This window comes from Trematomus bernacchii, unplaced genomic scaffold (assembly GCF_902827165.1).
Source record: "Trematomus bernacchii unplaced genomic scaffold, fTreBer1.1, whole genome shotgun sequence".
NCBI classification, from domain to species: Eukaryota; Metazoa; Chordata; class Actinopteri; order Perciformes; family Nototheniidae; genus Trematomus; species Trematomus bernacchii.
Window position 1 is genome coordinate 6,715,571 of NW_022987588.1, and position 22,095 is coordinate 6,737,665.

Below are 22,095 nucleotides of genomic sequence, written 5' to 3' on the forward strand. Positions count from 1 at the left end.
GCAGTAAAATTCCTGAAACCTCACAGCAAAGTCTGACCTGATTTACTCATGGAGCTGCCACCCCTCCTTCCTCCACCTCCACACCGGGCAGACCTCACCCTGTAGGCCGGTAGGCACTACGGCTACGGGCTACACCCGGTGGAGAAAACAAAAATTAGATTCCATAATAAATATAAACTTAAGAAACAATATAGTTTACATATGTGGTGTATAAAAGACAAGCAGAGGAGTAGTCAGTATTTTGGATGAGTTTAGTGTTTGGACTCACCTCTGCATGAAGTGGTACAGTCCCGTTAGTCTCAGTCCGTGAGTCCTGTTTACTGCTGCAGTTAGCGGACAACCTGAATCACCAACATGCGGATAAACTGCACTTTACTATAACACGGACTGTATAATGAACTTTTACCGGCTTGCTTTTTTACTGGGAGCCTTGGGTAAGTCTAATTTCCTTCACTTTGATATGTATTCTTCTCTAAAAATGTGTTTTCACTACGACGACCGAGCAACAGGTTGATCCTAAAGCAAGGCTGTTACTTATCCCAGGCACCCATTGGACTCAGTAAAATGGCTTTTTCATGCTTTATATCCCATTTCTGTTATTCAATTTGACTAATGCAACATTATAAACATGTTTTGCAGCATTTCTAACGGTTTAATAACATGTGAGGGGGTTTATGTATCAGCCCTTATAATCCCCTTGGGATGTGTAGTGTCTGGTAATGGTGTTAAATATAGCTGTTATTACTTTATAGTTTACTTTATACCCTCAAATGTGTAAATGATATTCCCTAGGGGCTTATGGTTTGCTGTTACAAGCCTATGTGTAAACTATGCCATTACAAAAAACGATGTAAAACCATGATTGTACATTTTAAAGCACACTGTTTAATGATAAAGCTGTACTTTAAAATAGCAATATACCAAGAGCTACAAGGATAAGTTGATTATTAGATGGACGACAGAAGAATAATTAGCAAATGTCTGATAATGATGTAGCTTTAGTCAAATATCAAGCAAAATGTCATCCATGCCCTGGTCTTTGCCTCTCAAATGTGGTGATCCGGTGCTTTTCTTATATATAATCATGTTTTTCTTATAATAGTAAAATGCTGATGATGATTTGAATATAATATTGTTAATTAAGTAAAGTTATTATAAATTAATAATCCTTTTAGGGTTTTGGAATGTAAAACAGGGATTTTTCACAGTTTTCTGAGATGTTATAAACAACCCAATTAACCAATATCAAGTCTATGATTGGTAGATTAATCAAAACATGAAAATACACTTTATCTGCGGCTCTATAAAAGTTCAATTTGTGACCCTAAAGTGCACACCAGGTCTAAAGAAGACTAAAAGGGCACCTGTGGGCAGAACAGTCCTATGAAAATATATTAAAATCCATAATCAAACATGGAGACTATATCGAGTCTTATCAGGGGTTTTTTGTTGGTCTAATGAGTCAATGTGAAGGAATGTGCAACGCAGTAAGAGCAGGAAATGTGACAGCTCTGGAGAGGAAAGGTCTGACTGTGTTCAGGAAACGGCAGCAGAGCTATGACCTGGAGTGTTTTCATGACCACACACTGTTCAAAAGGGGAGTCTAATGTTGAAATTAGGTCCTTAGTCAGTATGCAGGTGGAGGAGGAGACGGTCTGTTACCTGCTCATTAACCTACAGTGAGTCACACCTGATGCAAACTTCATGCAAACAATAGTTAACAGTTTGAGACTCAAACCTCCTCTCACCTCAGACTGATGGAACGCTCTGAGTAACGGTTTGGTTCAAATCTCTCGAAGTTAATTGGTCTGTTCACAGCCAGCTGGAGGAGGACGGATACTCCCATTGGCCGGGAGTCTCTGACCTCCTCCCCCTCCTAAACTCCTCAAGTGGGCCAGAAAGGGGGGGATTTTCAGCAAAGCCCTAACAATGGACTGGTCCATGAAAAAAAGAAACAAAGGGAAGACCAGAGCTCTCCCGTGGGAGGAATTTAAGAGTTTGGTCACCCCTCCTTGTTCTTTTAGCCTGTAAACCCCTCTTGCTCCATCACCACCATCATCATACTAAAGATAACATGTAGTTGTTATCAGGGGGAGAGGAAACCTGATGATGCTCATCTGGCCAGTCTCAAGATGTCATCAAAATCACTTGATTTATTGGGGTTTTAGTTCATGAAGAATGAATACTTTAAAATAACAACCATGAACTTTGGTTAGTTTCATTAGTCATTTTCAAGCAGAAATTAAAAAATGTTTTGGTTCAATCATTCCTAATGTCATGATTCCTAATGTCATGATTCAAGATTCAAAGGTTTATTGTCATAACAATGATTAAATGCCTTTTATGTAACTATATCTATTTGTGTAACCGGCGTACGACTATCAGTCCATTAAATGGCTGTCATCCGAGGTTACCCAAATATATGGTACAAGTACGTTATAAGAACATGGAGGCTCACCAATATAAATAAAAGAAGGCAGGACTTAAACCCAGGAAACTGGAGTTTGTGTCCGGTCTGAAACCAGAAGTCAATCCTTATGTAATTTAAACGGACATAAGCAAAGTTAAGAAACATATAGCTTTGACGGCTAAAACTAATGTAACTTAAAGTAAAACTTAACATAACTGCCACCATTTTATGACATTGGATAGGCATCTTCTGGCCTTATAGAGGGTGCAGGTCGCCCCATCTGAAGAGAGGGAGTGAAAACAACTGATAACAGGCATTCAATTACCTGATAACATCTGAATCTGGGGATTGTAAGCAGAATATCTACAAGATTGGAACTGTTAATCAGACAAACATCCAAAGACATTCACTTTTCCACCTTTTCCCATGATTTCATAGACATAACATTACTTATTAAACATGATTAAAACAACTCTCAGTCCTGGATATATGTAGACATGCTCAAAGTAGAAGGAGACATCCATTCAAGATAAAAGCGATAAACGGAGAGTCAGGCTGGTGGACATGTTTTGTTTGGATTTCCTGTGTTTCTGGGAAATGTTTACAGTGAGTTCCTGCCCCACCTAGAGCTAATAAGAGTAGCAGAAAGCACCCACGAGTGTCCGACCTCTCCATCCCCTCCCCTGTGATGACAACCCCCTGCCTCTCCACAGACCCCCACACTCACAGGAATTTGACCTTCCTGACCCTGAGCACCAGAGGAGCCCCCCTCCACACACACACATAATCTCTGTTCCTGTCTTTGCTCCGGTTTAATATGAATATCTCCCAGGTGCAGTGAATTATACACACAGACAAAGAGGAGGCACAGCTGTTTCCAATGTGACCAAGTTGTCATGTGCATCCTCTTCCTGTCTTTAAACTGTTTTTCTCTAAAAACTAATGTGTCTGCGTTTACTCGACAACAATAATGGTGGACTAAATATCAACAGAAACTAGAGCTGCATTTGATTCATGAATAAGTTGATCAACGCAACATTTGTTGACAACTATTTAGATTTTAAAGCAATATTTCCAGCTTCTTAATTGTACATGTTGCTACTGCTGCTTGCTGTTTGTCTTGATTAATAATAAACTGATTATTTTTGTATTTCTTTGTGGGACACCTAACTTTCAAAAATGATACTGAGCAGTTGTCTATTTTTCTTGACCTTTATAGACCAGACTAGACCATTAACTAAATATATAAGAAACAACTATAAATAAACTGCCCTTATTAAAGCACAACTCAACCTCTTACAACCTCTCAAATATGTTGTAAGCAAAAGCGAAAATGTCTATCATTACAACATGACATCATGATTTATTGCAGGGCTACTGTATTATAGGCTGCTGCATTAGTTTAGGTACATTTAACTTATAAACTCAGTCATGTTTGAATTGACAAGAACTTAAATGTCTGCCTCAAATCTGAGGATGGGCTTGTTTCCTCTGTTTTGTATCATTCTATACTCTATATATTTTGGGTTTGGGGCTGTTATTTGTGTCTCTCTTTGAATTGTCATACTGGGAGAGATAACTGTATGAATAAACTCGTTGAAGGTGCCGTGTGTTGATGTCTGTGCAAACCTGGTATTTCTCAATGCTGATACTCTGCTGTGTTGTTACTTTGCCGCCAACATTTTTATCTTTGAGCAACATTTGCATAATGGGAGTCAGCTCTACAAAGCTCTTCATAGTATTTGCGTAAATTACTTTAACAACATCTCAACTAATTCCCATTTTCTTTCTCTTTCCTCTCTTAGTGTGTGTGTGCGATGGTGTGCATGTCACAGTTCGGGAGAAGCAGCGTTTCGCGATGCTCTTCCAGTCCGTGGTCCTCCCCTGTCAGTACCAGACGGCCTCCAACCAGCACCCCGTGGTGCAGTGGTGGTACAAGTCGTACTGCAGAGACCGAACCCGAGATTCCTTCACCCTGCCGGAGAAGCTGGGCGTCCAGGGCTCCGAGCTCGGCCCCTCGTCCCACCTCGAGTGCTCCGACAGCGGGCGCACAGTCCGGGTCGTGGCCTCGGCGCAGGGGGCCTCCATGACGCTGGCTGAGCACTACAAGGGCAGAGACATCGCCATCGTTAACAGTAATGTCTTCATTTGTATCCTAAAGTTGTTAATTAAAGATAGGCAGAGATGGCATAAGTACACACATCCTTTACTCAAGTAGAAGTACAGATACTCGTGTTTAAAAATATCTGGTAAAAATAGAAGTACTGACTAAACTTCTTCACTCAAGTAAAAGTAAGGAAGTATGGGCTTTGAAATGTACCTAAGTAAAAAGTACCCATAACTACCAGCTGTTTTAAAGAGTACCTGACCTCCCTTTATATTAATAGAACAATAATGTCATTGTTAGCTAATGAATGTTTCCATGCTGAACAACGGGAAAATGACAACGTTTTCATTGGTCGCTCTTCTTTAGAGAAGACCAGGAAATGATGGATACACAGATCCTGTTCAAATCAATAGGCACGCAATGACTCTAAATAATAATGACCACGCCACCAAACACACATTCAAACTAAAGTAACCAGCCTGTTTGGAAATGTAAGAAGTAGAAAGTACAGGTATTTGTGTTCAAAATGTAAGAAGTAGAAAGTACAGGTATTTGTGTTTAAAATGTAAGAAGTAAAAGTAAAAAGTCGTCAGAAAAATAAGTAGTGGAGTAAAGTACTGATACCAGAAAAATATACTTAAGTACAGTAACAAAGTGTTTGTACTCCACTACTTCCCAGCTCTGAAGATAGGCCAGTTTTCTGTATAAAGCCATAACGAGTAGTAGGTTATTCATTTTGGGGGTTGTGATCCAGATTCAAAACATAGTGCCAATTCTTTTTTCTATTAAAATATTTTTTGGGCCTTTTCTTCAGATAGATTGGAGAGGAGTTGAGGGAGGGTGCAACATGAAGCAAAGGGCAGTAAGTTGGATTTAAACCTGTCGGTAGCAAGGATTCAGCTTTGGTACATCTATGAGAATTACTGCCTGTCAACATGAAAGTCTTCAAAGCCCTGATTTCTGATACTGTGATTTAAGGCTCTAGCTAGCTACATAGCAGCAGAGAGTTTGCCTACATTAGAAGCTAATCTTCCGTATGAGAAATATTTTCTCTGTCTCTGAAACACTTTTTCTTTTTAGGGTTGCTTTGCAGTGTAGTCTCTTGTTCCCAATGCTGGGAAAGCAACTTTTGCTGCAGGATATTCTACATTGTACCAAGCTTTCCTTATCTGAAGGGACGTGCAAATCCATCTGTTTTTGTTGAACAGCCAATAGGAACATCCTCTCTCTGAAACGCCTGGTGCTTAGACAACGTTTCCCATCAAGAGTTAGATTTTCTAAAACCTAAAAACAAACCAAGAGTAGATTGGAGTAGACTGTTAAACACCTGAACTGCTGTAACAACATTCATAACATTCTGCTACTTAGTAATCATTTATCTATTTACCTAATATATCATTCAAATAGCTTGCATATAGACTCTTATTTCACATTTTTTTAAACTATTCCTTTCTTTTTGCAGTTACTTTTAATATTTACTTGCACTATATTTTTCTGTCTTTCTGTAATACTGTGTTGCACTGTTGGAGAAGCCTGTGACTTAAGAATTGCATCTACATAACTAATCTGTAGCTATGGTTGTATGACTAATAAAGAACCTTGAACCTTGAACCTAGGTACAGTAGTTTAATTACAATGTGCTGAAATGTTATTAGAGAATGTTTGTCTAAAGACACGCCCAACACAAAAGCTTACTACCCCAGATTTAAGGAGAAAGAGTTGCTGCAGCTGTTTGATTCCTGCACTCAGGAGTCAGAGCTGACTGTGCTTTGTGTGTTTCCTGTTCTCTAAATAAACCTCCTTTGTCTTTGTTTCACAAAAGAGTAGCACACACACACACACACACACACACACACACACACACACACACACACACACACACACACACACACACACACACACACACACCACACACACACACACACACACACACACACACACACACACACACACACACACACACACACACACACACACACACACACACACACACACACACACACACGATCATAACCTCCTATTCATGTATGACTCCTTGAAAAACCTCAAGCCTTATCAAGACAAAACACCCGTCTCCTATCCAAATGTGTCAATGGGACATACCACATGTTTATGAAACCCTCCTGTTGTCATTTAACAAAGTAATTAAATAAATGTTCAGTGGCATGCTGATAATAATAATATATAGTCACTAAATGGCATTTGTTTTTGTTTTTCACATGTATTTGTATTGTATAACACAGTCATCAATGTGTGCTGTCCCTGCAACTGTTTAACAAAGTGATAATTGTCATTTTGTTTGACTTGCTTTGTGAAAATGCTCTCACCTTTTACTTATTACATCACATATAACCTTACTCTTGTCTCCGTGCAGAAGCAGACCTGCGTATCGGGGAGCTGCAGTGGGGCGACAGTGGAGTTTACTACTGTAAAGTCGTCATTGCTGATGATCTGGAGGGGAAGAATGAGGCCCAGCTGGAGTTACTGGTGCTTGGTATGCCTGCACTTCATTTGTAATCAAAGTACAGTCAACTCCTGATGCCTGATTATGATCGACTTGGGAAGAGTTTTCTTTCAAATGATCTAATGTTTTCATTCTAAGCTCAGTGGAGTTTCTTTCTCTATGTGAGTTTTTAGAGATCTCTTTGTTGCCCTGCATTCAGAATTTTCTTTACAACAGTTTCCATGGAGACGGCCACATGGTGTTTGGCTCGTTACTTGATTTAGCACTACAGTGGTAGGAGAGGACTTTAACTTGTGTCAAAGTAGCAACAGGGTGCTACTGCACTGGTGCTTGTTTCTGTAGGACAACCCAAAAAGTTATAGATTTTTCTCGTGGACTTTTGCAGAAAAATAAGCTCTGTTGCAGTCTGAAGTTTATGATACTTAAAATGTTTTGTTTGGCAAGATTATCTTCTTTACAAATGGAGACAACTTTTGTAATTTTTAAAACATGAATACAATTGTCAGAAGTAAAAAGCTAACATTAATTACTAACAAAATCGTATAAAATCATATGATACTGCTGGGTAGCTTTACATATATTAATAAACCATCATTTACTTGTTTATACATTTTCAAATAATAGTTGGTAAAGTATAATATTTGACTAAAATGTAGCAGAAGAAGCATAAAGTAGTTTCATACATTCCCTGATAACCTTAAATTGAAAATATTAAATTAAACTACTTGAGAATTGCACATCAATATGTTACATTAGTAAATGTAAAAACATTTATTCCAAAAAATTGACATATTTCTATTAAAATAATATTAAAGAATTATGTATTTTAACATAAGCAATAGAATCTAAAAAGTAAATTCAGTAGCAAAAGAAAATTGTTTACATTAATTAATTTGTTTTTCCTAAAAGTACATTTATCAGGAACTCATTTTGGGTTTATATCCTTAAGTTTCAAAAGTACTTGTCCAACGGTTTTTCTGTCATACTGTAATTTTGAATTTGTTGCCAATTAATGATCAATGAAGCAGCAAGTGTTTTACTGCCAAAGGGTCAGAGATTCTCCGTCTTCCTTGAATGAGACTCTAATGTCCTCTCAGTCAAAGAAACTGTGGACACCATTGTTGTCAAAGCCACTCCTTAAGCCGTTACCGTGGCAACGTGCTTTTTTACAGAGGAGACTGCTGAGTGCTGCTGATGTAGACATGAAGAGGGAGACGTAGGAAAAATATTAACTAATTACAATAAATTATCTTTAAACCCTCAAAACAATTGTTCAAAAATAGTTTTCTCTCTTCATAACATTGTCTTATACCAGGGTTGCCAACTCTCACGCATCTGGCGTGTGACACACGCTTTCATTCTCAACCTCACGCTCTCACGCTGCCCAAACTATTCTCACGCCAAAAACAAGAATACGAAGACTAGAAACGGTTTTGAAAACTTTTGTCACGTAGTGATCGTCTTCTCAATAGAACATCTTTGATAATGTCTTCTGGCCAATCAGAATCACGATAACGGCGTGGTGTTGTTGCAGGAAGTCCCGACGGAGAATACTTTTGCGGTAGTACATCTCTATACATCGACAGAACATTACGTGTTGATAGAAATCAACACGTAATGAAATAAGACCCCACGGTTTGATGATTGATAGGTGTGTGGGCTGTCTTTCATTTTGACACACAGAACAATGGGGGCTATCCACCCTTATCCACAATGTAAAGTAATTCACACAGCCTCTTCCCTCTTCTCTCTGTGAGGAGCAGCAGGTTCAGCTTTCAGAACAAAGTAACAAAAAACTAATATGGCATTCATTTTTTTAAATGTGTAGTAATAGATTTATTTATTTTTCTTCTCAAGAGAGTACCAAAATGTGTATTTTATGTTAGTATTTAAAAGAATCTCCTGGGGGAGAATCCCCCCAGAGCCCCCTGCAGGGGTTGGGTTTTCAGCATGTCAACTCTTTCACCTGTGGGGAAATTGCAGGATTGGCTCCAGGTCGCCCTTTTTATTTACTACAAGACAAATGTGCCTTTTTATTTCATACAGTTCAATTTGGATTGAGACAGGGAAATAATCTAAACCTCACGCGTGGCGTTTCACTGTCGGGGGGGAGCGTGTATGTAATTACATTGCAAATACTGACTTGAGCCCCAACACTGTATGGGTTAGCCCTACCATAGATTACCCAACAAAAATACTCTGGAGCGCATGCGCAGATCTAAGATCCAGTAGAAATGATAAAAAAGTAAAAGTCTGCTGCTTATTATTCTACTATAGCCAAAATAGAGTCAAAGAGTATATGAGAGTGAGAGTGTGTTAATATATTTGGCAGTTTGGAGTAAGTCTGTAGATTTGTTTGTGTGTGTGTGTTTCATGTATAGGCCTCTCACGATAATTAATTTTGTTGGATACATTTTCCCGGAAATTATTGCGATAAACGATAATATTGTCGGCACCGTTGTATGACCATTTTAGACCACTGACATAATGATAATATATAATAATAATTCAAGTACATCCTTTCAAACTGCTAGTCACATCCTCATGTAAATCGCAATTTATCGAGGTCAGAAAAGTTATCGAGTTCATTTTTATTTATCGTACGATAAGTCAATTAATTGCTTATCGCGACAGGCACACAATAAAACAATGGAAACAAACATGTTTGACTTTCATTAGTGAATGAAACTGTGTGCCCTTTATAGTCTGTGTCCAATATTGTGTATTTGTATATATATCCTATATATATGCTAAGCTCCCGCTGCTGACACGATAGCAGTCATTTCGTGCGCATATGTGTAATTAAACCGAATTAAAACCATGATATCAAAATCTCACTCCAGCCAGGTACCCAAAGTTGGCAACCCTGCTTATACTCTGGTGTTGCATGTAGCATTAGCATCTGCTCATTCATAAAATGCTCCTCCGTTGAGCGCTAATCTGATTATAATCAGCTCACAGGAGAGAAGAGGGGGGGTTTAAATGTGTGAGAATAACAAGACTACACTGAGCTTTCTTTTTAGCTTCACCATGTGGCAATGGGGTAGCTGGATTGATAAAAGTGTGTTAAAACCTATTATTTCACATTTAATCCGTTTTGAGATCAAGTTTAATGCATCAAAATTAAAATAATTAGTTTGACATTTTGTGAAATATTAATGTTTTGCTTTGTTGCCAACAGTTAGATAAGAAGATTGATACCACTCTCATAGCTTCAATTACAACTATTATTGTTCATTGTCAATACTCACAGCAGGTGGTTAGCTTAGCTTAGTTTAGCCTAGCTTAGTTTAGCAATAAAGACTGGAATAGGAGCATATTCTTCCCAGCTCAATATCCTCTTGATAAAACACATTAAGGAAAGTTTTCCACACATGTTCTTACTTCTCAGCAATGTTTTTCCCTTACATCAAATGTTAAATGTATGTTTCTATTGATCAAAATGTTGAAACCAGCCACATTTGATAGCAAACTGGTGTTGTGTTTGTCGATACGCCCTCACATTTGCAAGTTAGTTTTCATGACCTTTGACGTTGATATCTCCACATTGGCTGAGTGTATTTTTAACATTCAAACTGCATTTAAACAAATCTCTCTTCCTACTTTTGAGCCAAAACAATTGCCCTTACAAATAATCACTTACAATGTTAGTTTATATAAAGAGATAACCTATATATGCCTTGGAAACACCTAGCTTGGTTACATTTGAACGTAACAAAATACCAGCTTAACGATTTGCCTACTTTATCTTGTTTTGTTAGAATCGTTGATTTTAAAGTGTGATTTTTATGGATGAAAAAAAAAGACATGTTGGCTAGTAGTTACTCCCTGCTTACATTCTTTATGCTAGGCTAAGCTAACAGCTCCATATTTACCGTACAGGCAGTCGTGGTGTCAATCTTTTCACCTTACTTTCAGCAAGAAATCCAAATATATTTCCCAAAATATAATATTAAGCAACAAGAATACATGTTTATTCTCCCACCATCTCTCTCTTCTCCAGTTTATTTTTTATTTTTCACTCTCTTGGCTCTCCCTTTTTATTCTTGCAAAATCTTGCTCCTCCGTGACTCATTCCTGCATCTTTCATTGCCTCCCTTTGGGCTGCATAGCTCCTCGGCTCTCTCAGGTTACTCAGTGATACTGAGCTTCATGGTATGTAGATCAGTGTGCCAGCCAGCAGGGAACCCAGATTACTTTTTATCAGGTTGGGAGGGTACACTGCTTTCCCCCTCCATGGTAACAGTCTACTCAGCACTTTCTGCAGCCAGTGTTTAGCTTAAGTCTATCCCTCCTCAGACAGTAACTGGTCTTTAATGTAATTATAGTCTTTTGTCACCTCGGCATAAACACACATTAGAAAACATGAACACCTGCAGTTGTGTTGCAGCCTCTGCACTCTATACTGTCCCTTTACTTTTCTATATTTTACAGTATTTCAAACTAGGGCTGCTCAATTATGGCAAAAATCATAATCTCGATTATTTGGGTCAATAATTGATATCACGATTATTAAAAACGATTATCCATTGACTTTGAAAACATCCATTTATTGAACAGTATGTTTTTAACAGTTGATTACCCTGAACTTTAAGTATAATTCAACTGAAAACCCAAAAAAAAAAAATTGTTTTATTTCGATTATGTTGTTTTCATAATTGTTGCAAGCCAAAATCGTAATTGCGATTAAAATAAGATTAATTGAGCAGCCCTATTTCAAACTGCCTCTTTTGACCTGTTTTCTATATGAAGCACAAACCGCCAATTTGTTGTCCCAGAATCGTTATGTGCCCCAGTTTACAAATAAACCCAATTTATCCTCACACACCGCCTCTAATGGCACATATGGATGCATATTGCATGTGTATAGATTACTCTGTGTGCTGTTTTAACGCCACAAAAGAGGCTCATGTGTGGTGTGCACATCAATATAGAAATGATAGCACTGCTGGCCTATTGCTAAAGTTAGATACAAAGTAAAGTGCGTTTTGACCTCTGACTTACATGATTTATTTTTATAGTTTCATGTTTTTATAGACATACTAAGTCATTCTTTGGCATCACATTTTGTTAGCATGAACTCTGCCCATTCATGTGATAACAAGACTAAAAGTCTAAAGCCACACTAGGTCCTCTGTATCAATATCATTCACCAAATTAAGAAGCTTCTCTCCTCTGGGGACCTTAAATATCTGCAAATGAATGATAGTCCATCTGAATAGTTGTTGATATATTCACATGATTGACAACCAACATTACCATCTCTCCAGTTGCTAATTAAGCGTGCCGTTATTCATCGTCATAGCAACATGTCAGATAAAAAACTTGATTAAAAAAGTTTCTCCCTACAGTTTCCTTATCAGTGCGTGACCGTTAGTCTTCCGCCCTGCTGACCTTTTGATTCTCACTGCTTTCTGCTTCCTCTGCCGGCCTTCACCTGTGCTCTCCCTCTCTCTGCAGGCAGGACAGGTCAGAAGGACGATATCCTACCTGAGTTTGATGTGGAGATTATGCCAGGTACGGCACCTCACCTGCACTTTTGTCTCTCTGCATGGCCTCTTCTAGCTTCTCTAAAGCTTCCTCATGTTTATTTCTCACTCAACAATCAGAACTCTTTTCCACCAACACATTTTAAGTATGAGCACTTGTTGGAAAATGCACAGAAAGAAGCCTCTAACCTGACATTTCCCACGATTAGTCATTGAAGCTACAATAAGAAATATTCACAGACTCACAGCTGTTATCTGTTTCCTCTGGTCATAGTTTAAACTCCACAGGGAATATGTGTTGACTTAGCGAGGGGTTTTGAGTGGATTTTGCTTTTGGGCACACCCTGAGGAAATGTGTTGTTAGGGTCGGGATGCTTTCAAGATGTGATGATGGATAAGAGAAATGCAAAGCTCCCTCCAGTTCTCCTATAGTTTCCTTTTTTAGTTTCCTCCCCCTTTCTTTCTCTGTGGTTTCATTAAAGAGGAGAGAGAAACATTAACAAGGTCTTCATCAAGACTTGTTGCTGTTCCTTGTAGCTTTAAACATTTTTCCTACCATTACAAGCAGAAGTGAACGAACGAAGGACCAAAATATCACATTTTCGTAACTTATCATTGCAATTATGAAGTCAGAATCCTCCCAACCCTTATACAAATGAAGAAGAAGTAATACCTTTGTGTGTCTGTTTTCCAGAGTGGGTGTTTGTGGGATCTGTAGTCCTGGGCAGTGTCTTGTTCCTCTTGTTGATGGGGATCTGCTGGTGCCAGTGTTGTCCTCACTCCTGCTGCTGCTACGTCAGCTGCTGCTGCTGCCCTGAAACCTGCTGCTGTCCACGACACCGTGAGTAACACAAACTATTACACCAGCAATCTTAAAGGGTACACAAAGGGCATACAGCTCCACCACGGGCCATGCATGCACTTTCAACAAAAATGAAAAAAGACGAGTGTATCTGGTCCATGATTACAATCAGTTTAAAAATGTTTTGGCGTTTTCCTTGGCCCATGTTATACCCATGTTTAGTTGTTTTAGTTTAGTGCTTTTCTTGTCTTTACAACCCCTTTAAGACACAAGACCCCTTCACACACATTCACACAAAGGCTACAATACGTGCTACCTGCTCATCTAAAGAGCTCAACATCCACAGGCACTCACACAACTTTAGCCATTGAATTTAGGGACAAGTTGCTGGATTGAACCACCATTCCTCAGAAAGGTGCACCACCATTTAAAGGTGGGGTAGGTACGTTTGAGAAACCGGCTCGAGATACACTTTTTGTTATATTCCATGGAATGCTCTTAACATCCCGATAGCAATGAATATCTTAAGAAAAAAAAATCCATAAATAAATGTCATCTGTGGAAGCCGTGGTACTGTAAAAAGCACGACCAATCATTTTAGCCGGCCCGGCTAAAATAACTGGATGGCCTACCTGCCTGTCAGCCTTCCATCTGTGCACAAACTTATCTCGTGCCCTCATTGGTCATGTGCGCATTCGTGTGTGTTGGAGGAGGGGCTCTGTAAGGAAGTGGCAGATTTGTTCCGGCTGTGTATTTTCAAATTCTAGCGCACTCGAGCCGGTTTCTCAAACTTACCTACCCCACCTTTAACCTCCTGAGACAAAGCCGCCCAATCAGGCAACATTTTTTTCTATAATCCTTCTGACAAACCCAAACTAAAACGATCCTTGTTGCTGATACTAAAAACAATCAGTCTTTATAATTATGTTTGTAGCATTCCTACTTGGTTGGTAATCCAGATCTATTTTAACATGTTCTAGTATGTTAAGAAATGAAAAATCCCTCTAATCAAGTTTCTTTTTAACTTTATGTCTTTCTCCTTTTTTGTAAACATTGTGTTCCCTACTAAAAAGAGCACCTTCTTCCTGCACTAGTTTGAACTTTGGAGCAGTAAAGAATCCTAATGCATGAGTTGTATTGTTTTGTTGTCCTCCTCTGCAGTATATGAAGCAGGGAAGATGGCAAAGAGTGGACCTCCTCCTCCTCAGGTTCCTGTGTATCCTTACTACATCCCTGGTGTTCCTACTGTGGTTCCTCTTGCCCCTCCATCCCATGTGGAGCCACAGATGGCCTCCATCCCCTCAGTGGAGAATAACCTGGCTGGAGGTGAGTGTTTTTGACCAAGCAGAGATACTAGGAAGCTCTGTCTCAATGTATTACTGTTACACTGACTTCACTAACCTTCATTTCGTCATCATTCATCCTCGAGTCTGTCTCTAACCTCCATACTAGATGTACGTGTTACAGAAATGTCTGCATGTTTGTTGTTTAAATAATTGTTTGTAGGGACAGTTCACCACAAAATTGAAAACCTGGTTACTAAATATAATCAACAGACCTTGCTGTAAGTCGTTTCATGTAGGAACTATTTTCTTGTTACCACACTACACGCACCAACCGTATCAACGTGCAATAGAAAATGGGCAAATACTCATTCAATTCATTAGCAGATGTTGTTCTGTTGAAAGAAAAAAGTTCCTACATGAAAATGATCACAACAAGAAGTGTGGATAATCTTGAGAAGCCAGGTCATGATTTGATTCTAGGATGAACCGTCCCTTTAATATATTCATGTCTGGTTTGTGTTTTGGACACTTATGTGGAAATGTGTCTGTCCCTGCATGGTTATGTCCTTGTGTTTGCATGTGTGTGCGTGTGTGTGTGTGTGTGTGTGTGTGTGTGTGTGTGTGTGTGTGTGTGTGTGTGTGTGTGTGTGTGTGTGTGTGTGTGTGTGTGTGTGTGTGTGTGTGTGTGTGTGTGTGTGTGTGTGTGTGTGTGTGTGTGTGTGTGTGTGTGTGTGTGTGTGTGCGCCCCATCCGCAGCGCGCAGTGGTTATCGACTGAAAGCCAGTCCACACCAGGACTCAATGAAAGTTTTGTACTACGTAGAGAAGGAGCTGGGTCAGTTTCCCTCTGCAAAGATGGCTGCACACAAACGTAAGGCTGCACAGATTAGACCAGTGTGTGTCCTCTGTGTGGCTGTGTGACACGTGTTCATGTGTTTGTGTTTTATGTGCATGATATGTGTGAAATAACCAGTGCTAGTTTTCATCTAATAATTACATTCATTTCATAACATCTAACTACCCTTACTGAGTCAAGGGTCATTTTTGTATGATATTGGAAATACGATGCAAGTTTAATGGAAAACACGAACTGAAAAGAAATGGACTAAGTGTTCAATAATTTGGAAACAATTTGTATCAGACTGTTTATAAGCTAAAGTGTGCGTCTATTATGTAAACAAAGCGGCACCTCAGTGGCATAAAGCGTTAGCTTAGCCTTAGCCTCTACATTTGTAAAGTCCCTGTGATTATCAGCAATACAGGATCGGTACAATATTTTTGTTATTTTACATTGCAATTTTTTTCCGTTTTGTGCCAAATTAATTGACGAAAACGGGTGGTTATTTTACATTCAACATATTAGATTGGGAAGAGTCAATGTTTCAAGTTACATTTTTAGTAAAAGTTAGTAAAAGCAGTATAAAATAAATGTATTGCAGACTTTTTTTAGTGCAAGCGCTTTCCATGTTAATTGCATAGGAGAAATATGAATTGATGATATGTTTTCAATTGGATATCAATTGAGGCCAATAACACTATTACAATTAGCTATTTTATTTTGGTTCCCTCGTGTTATTTGTTGTTGGCTCTATTGCTGAAAATAGAGTAGTTAAAAAAATGATTATTACTTGACTTATCCTCTAAATTGTTTGTGACACTAGTTTTAGGGTGGTACTTCCTCAGTAATTTGCAGTCAGCTGTAATCAGTGCTCATGATTATAACCTCTAGCTGATATGTGAAAGGTGAGGCATATTATTTAAGCTCTACTGACGGGTCTCTCCCTGCAGCCAGCAGCCTCTCGGAGCTGAGTTCTCTTCACGACGGAGGCACGTCAGACTTCAGACACACCTACCAGACGGTGCAGATGAAGGCGCTGCCGCCCATCGCTGACCTGGACGGCCAATCGCTGAGAGCGCCTGCACACACACACACACACAACCGTAGGATGAGACGCGACCGACGCAACCTCTCAGACGACGAGCTCGACAGAAGGTAGGATTAAGGAGTTTTCCTTAGTCTGTGCGTGTGTTTATCAAGGAGGTTTTTTAAGGGTCAAAACTAAATAAAAAAAATGTAAATTAATGTGAAATTGTCACTATAAATACGTTTAAAAATCACAAAATAAATGAAACATTAAGTATATTAATGTTTAACTTTGATATATTTGTCTAAATATATGTTTGTTTACCAATTTGTAAATTAACTTATTGACTTTTGCACACCTTTATTTCCTATAACCCTTCTGACTTTTGATTTATAAAGTTAATGGATGTAGCAGCAGGTTTATTTAAATAATAACACTTGTTAAAATATATATACAAATGTGTTATAGCGACAGCAGGAAACAAACAAAGTCGCTGAGAGGCTGAGGCCAGGCCTGTTTGCTATTGTGTGACACGCTACAAAAAAGTACTTGCTGAGATCAAAAGATAATGTAGTTTAATGAAAACTGGGATGATCAACTTATTTTCCTTGCACATAGACATTGTTATAATAATGAAAGCAATCATTAAACTTGCGGTCAACAAAAAGTACAACGACCCTGTGTCACCCTCTCTTCCACACACACACACCTCACGCAGGTGAACAGGATTATAATGTGTGCCGCCCATATCCATGTGACCCAAGCCAACCAATCAATTGTGATCAAACAAATATCTTATATTAAAACAAAACGCATTACTACAGTATACACGTTTCATGGCTCCTACATGTGTTATTATTATTATACATTATATAGTTTGTGATTTTCTGAATGTGTTTAAAGGGTAAAGCCCCAATAAAATAGTATTTGAATATTTTGAATAGTATTTAATTGTATGTATAATTTAATTAGTGGTATATTTATTTATTTATGGTGACAATTGAGCATTCATTTATTATTATTATATACAATATAATATTAAATACATCTTTTGTATTTTTCTGAATGTGCTAAGAGGGGAAAAGCACCAAATAGTGTGACTGTCTATTAAAGCCTCTATTCATTTCAGATTTTACTCTATTTTGGGCTTTTTTGTGTTCAAGGTAGTTTTATACTGACCGTAGATGTCATTTTAAGTGTCTTGAGTATGTTGAAAACTAAATAAAATAATAAAAAAGTACTATTATTATGTTTTAAACTCTGTGTCCCTGTGTGCAGGTGGAACCCGCCATCAGAGCACCTGCAGAGGAAGACGTTGAGCAGAAGAGGACGGACCGGCTCTCTGGACGAGCTGGAGGACTTCGCCCAGTCTTACAACCCCCGCTCTCGTCCAGAACGGGGCTACGAGCACGACTACAGCCCCCCGAGGCGCTTCTACAGAGAGGAAGACGAGGGCTGGGGCCGCCGGAGCCCCTCGCCTTTATCTCAGAAGAGACGGGACACTTGGGACAGCGATCGGCCGTGTCCACCGCCAAAAAACAAAGGATACGACGACACCTTACTCAGCAGTGTGTTGGACAGCAAGGCGAGAGGGAGGGGAGGGGACAGAGGGGACAGAGGGGCTTACAGGGCGGACGAGGACAGTGACACTCCCTCTAAAGGCAGCTCCAGAGGGAAAGGGAGCTTCTACAGCCGGTCCCCCAGCAACCGTCCAGAAGAGGAGGACACTCTTCCTCCGTACTCTGAGCGCGAGGCCGAGCGGTACCGCCGGGCCGACCCAAACGCGGACCGGTACCGCACTGTAGAGCCTCCCAGAGCAGAGAGATACAAACCCAGTGAACCTAACATGAGGCCTTTCTGTTACACCCGCCCCCCACAGGATACGTCCCAAACACAGAGAGAGGAGAGGGAGAGGAGCCGAAACCTGGTGAGTTACTTGTAGCAGGAACAAGGACTTCCTTCCTCTGCAGCCCTTCAGGAAAGAGCCTCTAAACCCTGTCAATAACTACTGGATAATTCTGCACATTCTATATTGTTCTTATTGTCAGCACATCCCATGAGAGTCCAAATACAAATAGTGAATTAAAAGGAATATGTCAAACCCTCAATGATCATTAGTACTGTATGTCAACCCTGTTTTACCTTGAATTTTTTAAGAATACTTAGTTTTTTCTCACCAATTCTGACAATAAATGTGCAAAAAGGAGGAAAGTATTGATGAATTGAAGTAAATAACTCTCCAAAGACATGCATCTTTCAAGATGTTTTTACATAGGACGAGCAATAACATATAATAGTGCACCCTATCTAATAGTGTGGTTTAATCGAAAATGTATCTGTTTGTGAAGCAGTGATTTAGTTTTGATTTAGTATTGCTGTAGTTAAAATTGTCTTGCTTCAATTTATAGAGAATGTTCTCTTTTAAAAAACATATTTAAACAATTTATTATTAAGAATTCAAGGTAACCGGGGGAAAGTGACTAATTTACAGCCCCCAAATGGTTTGAATCCACAGATGAAAACAGTACCAAACAAATGCATGATGTACTCCTGTTGAGTTATGATAGGAGTGACAGTGCGTGTATTTAATGAGGTAAGAAAGGCTTTCTTGTTATTTAATAAATCCCGATATAGAATTATGATTTAAGGGATTAGGACTATGGCATTGTCATCAGCTGGAAAGGAAAAAGCACATCAAAAATGTTTGAAAAAAACAACAAACTTAATAAGGTAATATTTTGACACTGTTTCATAACAAGAGAGTTTTAAAAACTAGTATTAAAGTATTAAGAGACATTATCAGTTATAGTCTCTAATGGGATTTGTTGACAATAAGAATACAATAGAACAACGCCAGCTTGTTTGTTTGTTTGTTTTTTACAGTATTATGTACATATTCTGATTGTCTCTTGTTCAATGTACATACAAGATGTTTGGTCTTAACACTGATTCCTTATAATCTTAGCTTCGATGTTATTGTATCTCCAGTAGCTGTTACATTTTTTGCATACATTTACAAAAGCAATGCAAATATTATTTAACTCAGACATGTACAGTATAATCTGGTCACGCTTGCAACCATCCCAGTGTTACACATCCCTACTAACTTTCTTTGTAGTATTAGAAAACATCTGTATAACAGGCTTTACTACTAACATGGCTTGAGCTGCAGGATATCTACAGGCTTCACTAACCTCGCACGGTAAATGGACTTGACTGTAAAGCGCTTTTTCAATCTCTGCCACCACTAACGCTATAAAAATCACCATTAACCAAATAACTCACATTGTTACAAATGCATGAATTCAAAGTGTCTAACGTTTGGCTCTCGGTGTATTTCTTTAACAGAGCACTGCACTGAGCAGGGACACTCTGATAGTGTGACGAGGTTTCCCAGCATGCACCTGTCCGTTCATTAAACCGTCCTGTTGCTGCTCTGCCATCAGCCGCATGAAGTCGGCCTCCTCTCATTGACGATAACTGCACTGAAAATCAGCAGTAGTGGACGCTGAGAAATGTGTACAAACCAGGACGTTGTTTACTTGTCATGAATTATATCTGAGTATTTCTGCATGTGTAGAATACAGATGATATGTATGTGGTGTGTGTATCAGTTATATTTGCGGAGTGATTGGATGTATTCTGAAACCATGTGCCAAGATGTTTGTTTTATTATTATTGTTTTTATCTGCCAAGTTTTGATCTGCAGGAAGCCACAGTCTTATATTTTCATGCAGACTTCACACTCTTCAGTACACTGTGACTCAGGTTCACGTTGTATGTGTGTGTTTGTCTGTTGTTGATCTTGTACTGTATGTAAGTGCTGTACCTTGAATTTGTCCTGCAGATTAATTGCACTGCATAAATACTTTTTAATAAAAAAAACTTTAAAAATAAGTCTCCGCTGTCTGTGAATGTTTTACGCTTATGAACGTTTATTATCTTGATCAAGAGACAAATCATTTATATTTATATAGAAATATGAAATATATATCCTCGGTGTCTGAATCTGAGTGTGTGCTTATTATGTTTGTCCATGTGTGTGATAAAGTGTGTGTACAGTATCTTGGATAAAGCCCTTTTTTATCGCAGCTTATCAAATATCCACAACTAAATAAACACTATAGATTTACTGACAACATCCAAATACAGAACTACACACAATCTGCACACCTTATCGTGTGTAGAGCATGCGTGCAGCTTTAATGTGTTTGTATAAAGTATTAATTTGATATGTTTCAGCATTTTGTCTCTTTGTGGTAATTGATTCTATCCGTAAGGTCTATTGGTCGTCGTTTTGATAGTTTTGTGACTTTTCTTATGCTAAATTCTTTCGTTTTGTGTCTGTATGATCATTTTAAGAATCTTTAGGGTCTTATTGAAACTCTTTGTTACTGTTTTGTAGTTCTCTGTGGTAGTTTTGTGACTCTTCATGGTCGTTTGTGACTGATCTTTTTGACTCTTGTTAGAAGTTTTCTGTCTATTTGTATTTATTTGGTTCTTATTTGTGGTCGTTTAGCATATATATTTGATCTTTTCGTCTTCGTTCGTAATTTTTAATCAATCACTAGTAATTGTGCGTCTCTTTGTGGTAATTTGTATTACAGTTGTTTTGGTTCTATTTGTAGTCATTTTGCATCTTTGTGTAGTCATTTTGAATATATTTAGGAGTTTTGTGACCTTTTGTAGCCGTTTTGTGTGTATTTAATATCCTTTGTTTGAATATCCAGTTAGAAATATTAGCAGTCAAACAAAACAGAAGAACACTTTATAACCTTTAAAACACTGCCGGCAGATCACAGCCTAAATGTTTTGTCCCCTGAAGACAAAGAAGCAGAAGATGAAGGGAACTGGACGTCCTCCCCAGATACTAAAAAGGAAGGAATTTAAACCTGGCATGTCTGTATAGTTCAGAGCGGAGCCAGACGCTGATGAGAGGGCAAAGCTTTTCATCCACACAGCATTTTTCTCAGGATTACCAACACACTCCAGTAAGCTGAGAGCTCTTGAGTTCAGCTCAGGCGGAGTTGTTTTGTGTCAACACTAACGCTCGCTGGGGTCTACTTCCTGGATAAGAGACGTAAACATCTACACACAAAGAACTCACAACACTCATCCCGAGAGTGGACTCTACACTCGGGATGTTTCTACAAACTAATAAGAGCTTGTTTCATTCAGAATATTCAGATCATGCAGGTTTAACTAAAATTAATTCAACTAGAGTTGTTTTTTCACACCAATAAGGGGAGAAGGTTTAAGATGATGGTCTGATGTTAACATTTAAATAAAGACTCCATTCATCTACCATGTGAAATGCTTTCAAATACACTTATCAGGGGCAGTAAACCCAGCAGAGAACTAATCAGGCCTTCTGTTTCTTCATTGTTACCTTTCTTTATCTTTGCCATACTTAAAAATCTATGAAAGAATAGACTGACTAATAGAAAACGATTGTTTGATGAGGAGAAAAATATAAAATGCGGCCTAAAATGTCTCATTTGTAATCTGTTTTTACAAACTTTGAGCATGCTTACTGCCAACTACCGTAGATTATACAAGTATAATGGACAAATACCGCAAAAAAACACTTCAAACTAAACCATCCCTTAGTTTTTTCAGTGTTATTAAAAATGTGTCAATAATATTTTATTGGAAGGATTAGAAAATATGACA

The 22,095-nt window shown here is 38.6% G+C and overlaps 1 protein-coding gene across 4 annotated transcripts; it reads left to right on the forward strand.

Moving 5' to 3' along the window:
* The first annotated feature begins 95 nt into the window (after positions 1–95).
* ildr2 (immunoglobulin-like domain containing receptor 2) lies at positions 96–20,316 on the forward strand. Of its 4 annotated transcripts, none has more exons than XM_034128848.1 (10): positions 96–434; positions 4,216–4,545; positions 6,892–7,011; positions 12,442–12,498; positions 13,165–13,311; positions 14,434–14,598; positions 15,315–15,392; positions 16,346–16,550; positions 17,701–18,349; positions 19,771–20,316. In XM_034128848.1, the coding sequence occupies exons 1-10, from the start codon at positions 395–397 to the stop codon at positions 19,804–19,806; spliced, it is 1,827 nt and encodes a 608-aa protein (XP_033984739.1). In that variant the 5' UTR covers positions 96–394; the 3' UTR covers positions 19,807–20,316. The 4 variants fall into 4 exon arrangements, with proteins under 4 accessions (XP_033984739.1, XP_033984741.1, XP_033984740.1 ...); XM_034128847.1 differs by having other exon boundaries at positions 395–434; positions 15,315–15,428; XM_034128850.1 differs by lacking the exon at positions 15,315–15,392.
* The last annotated feature ends 1,779 nt before the right edge of the window (positions 20,317–22,095 follow it).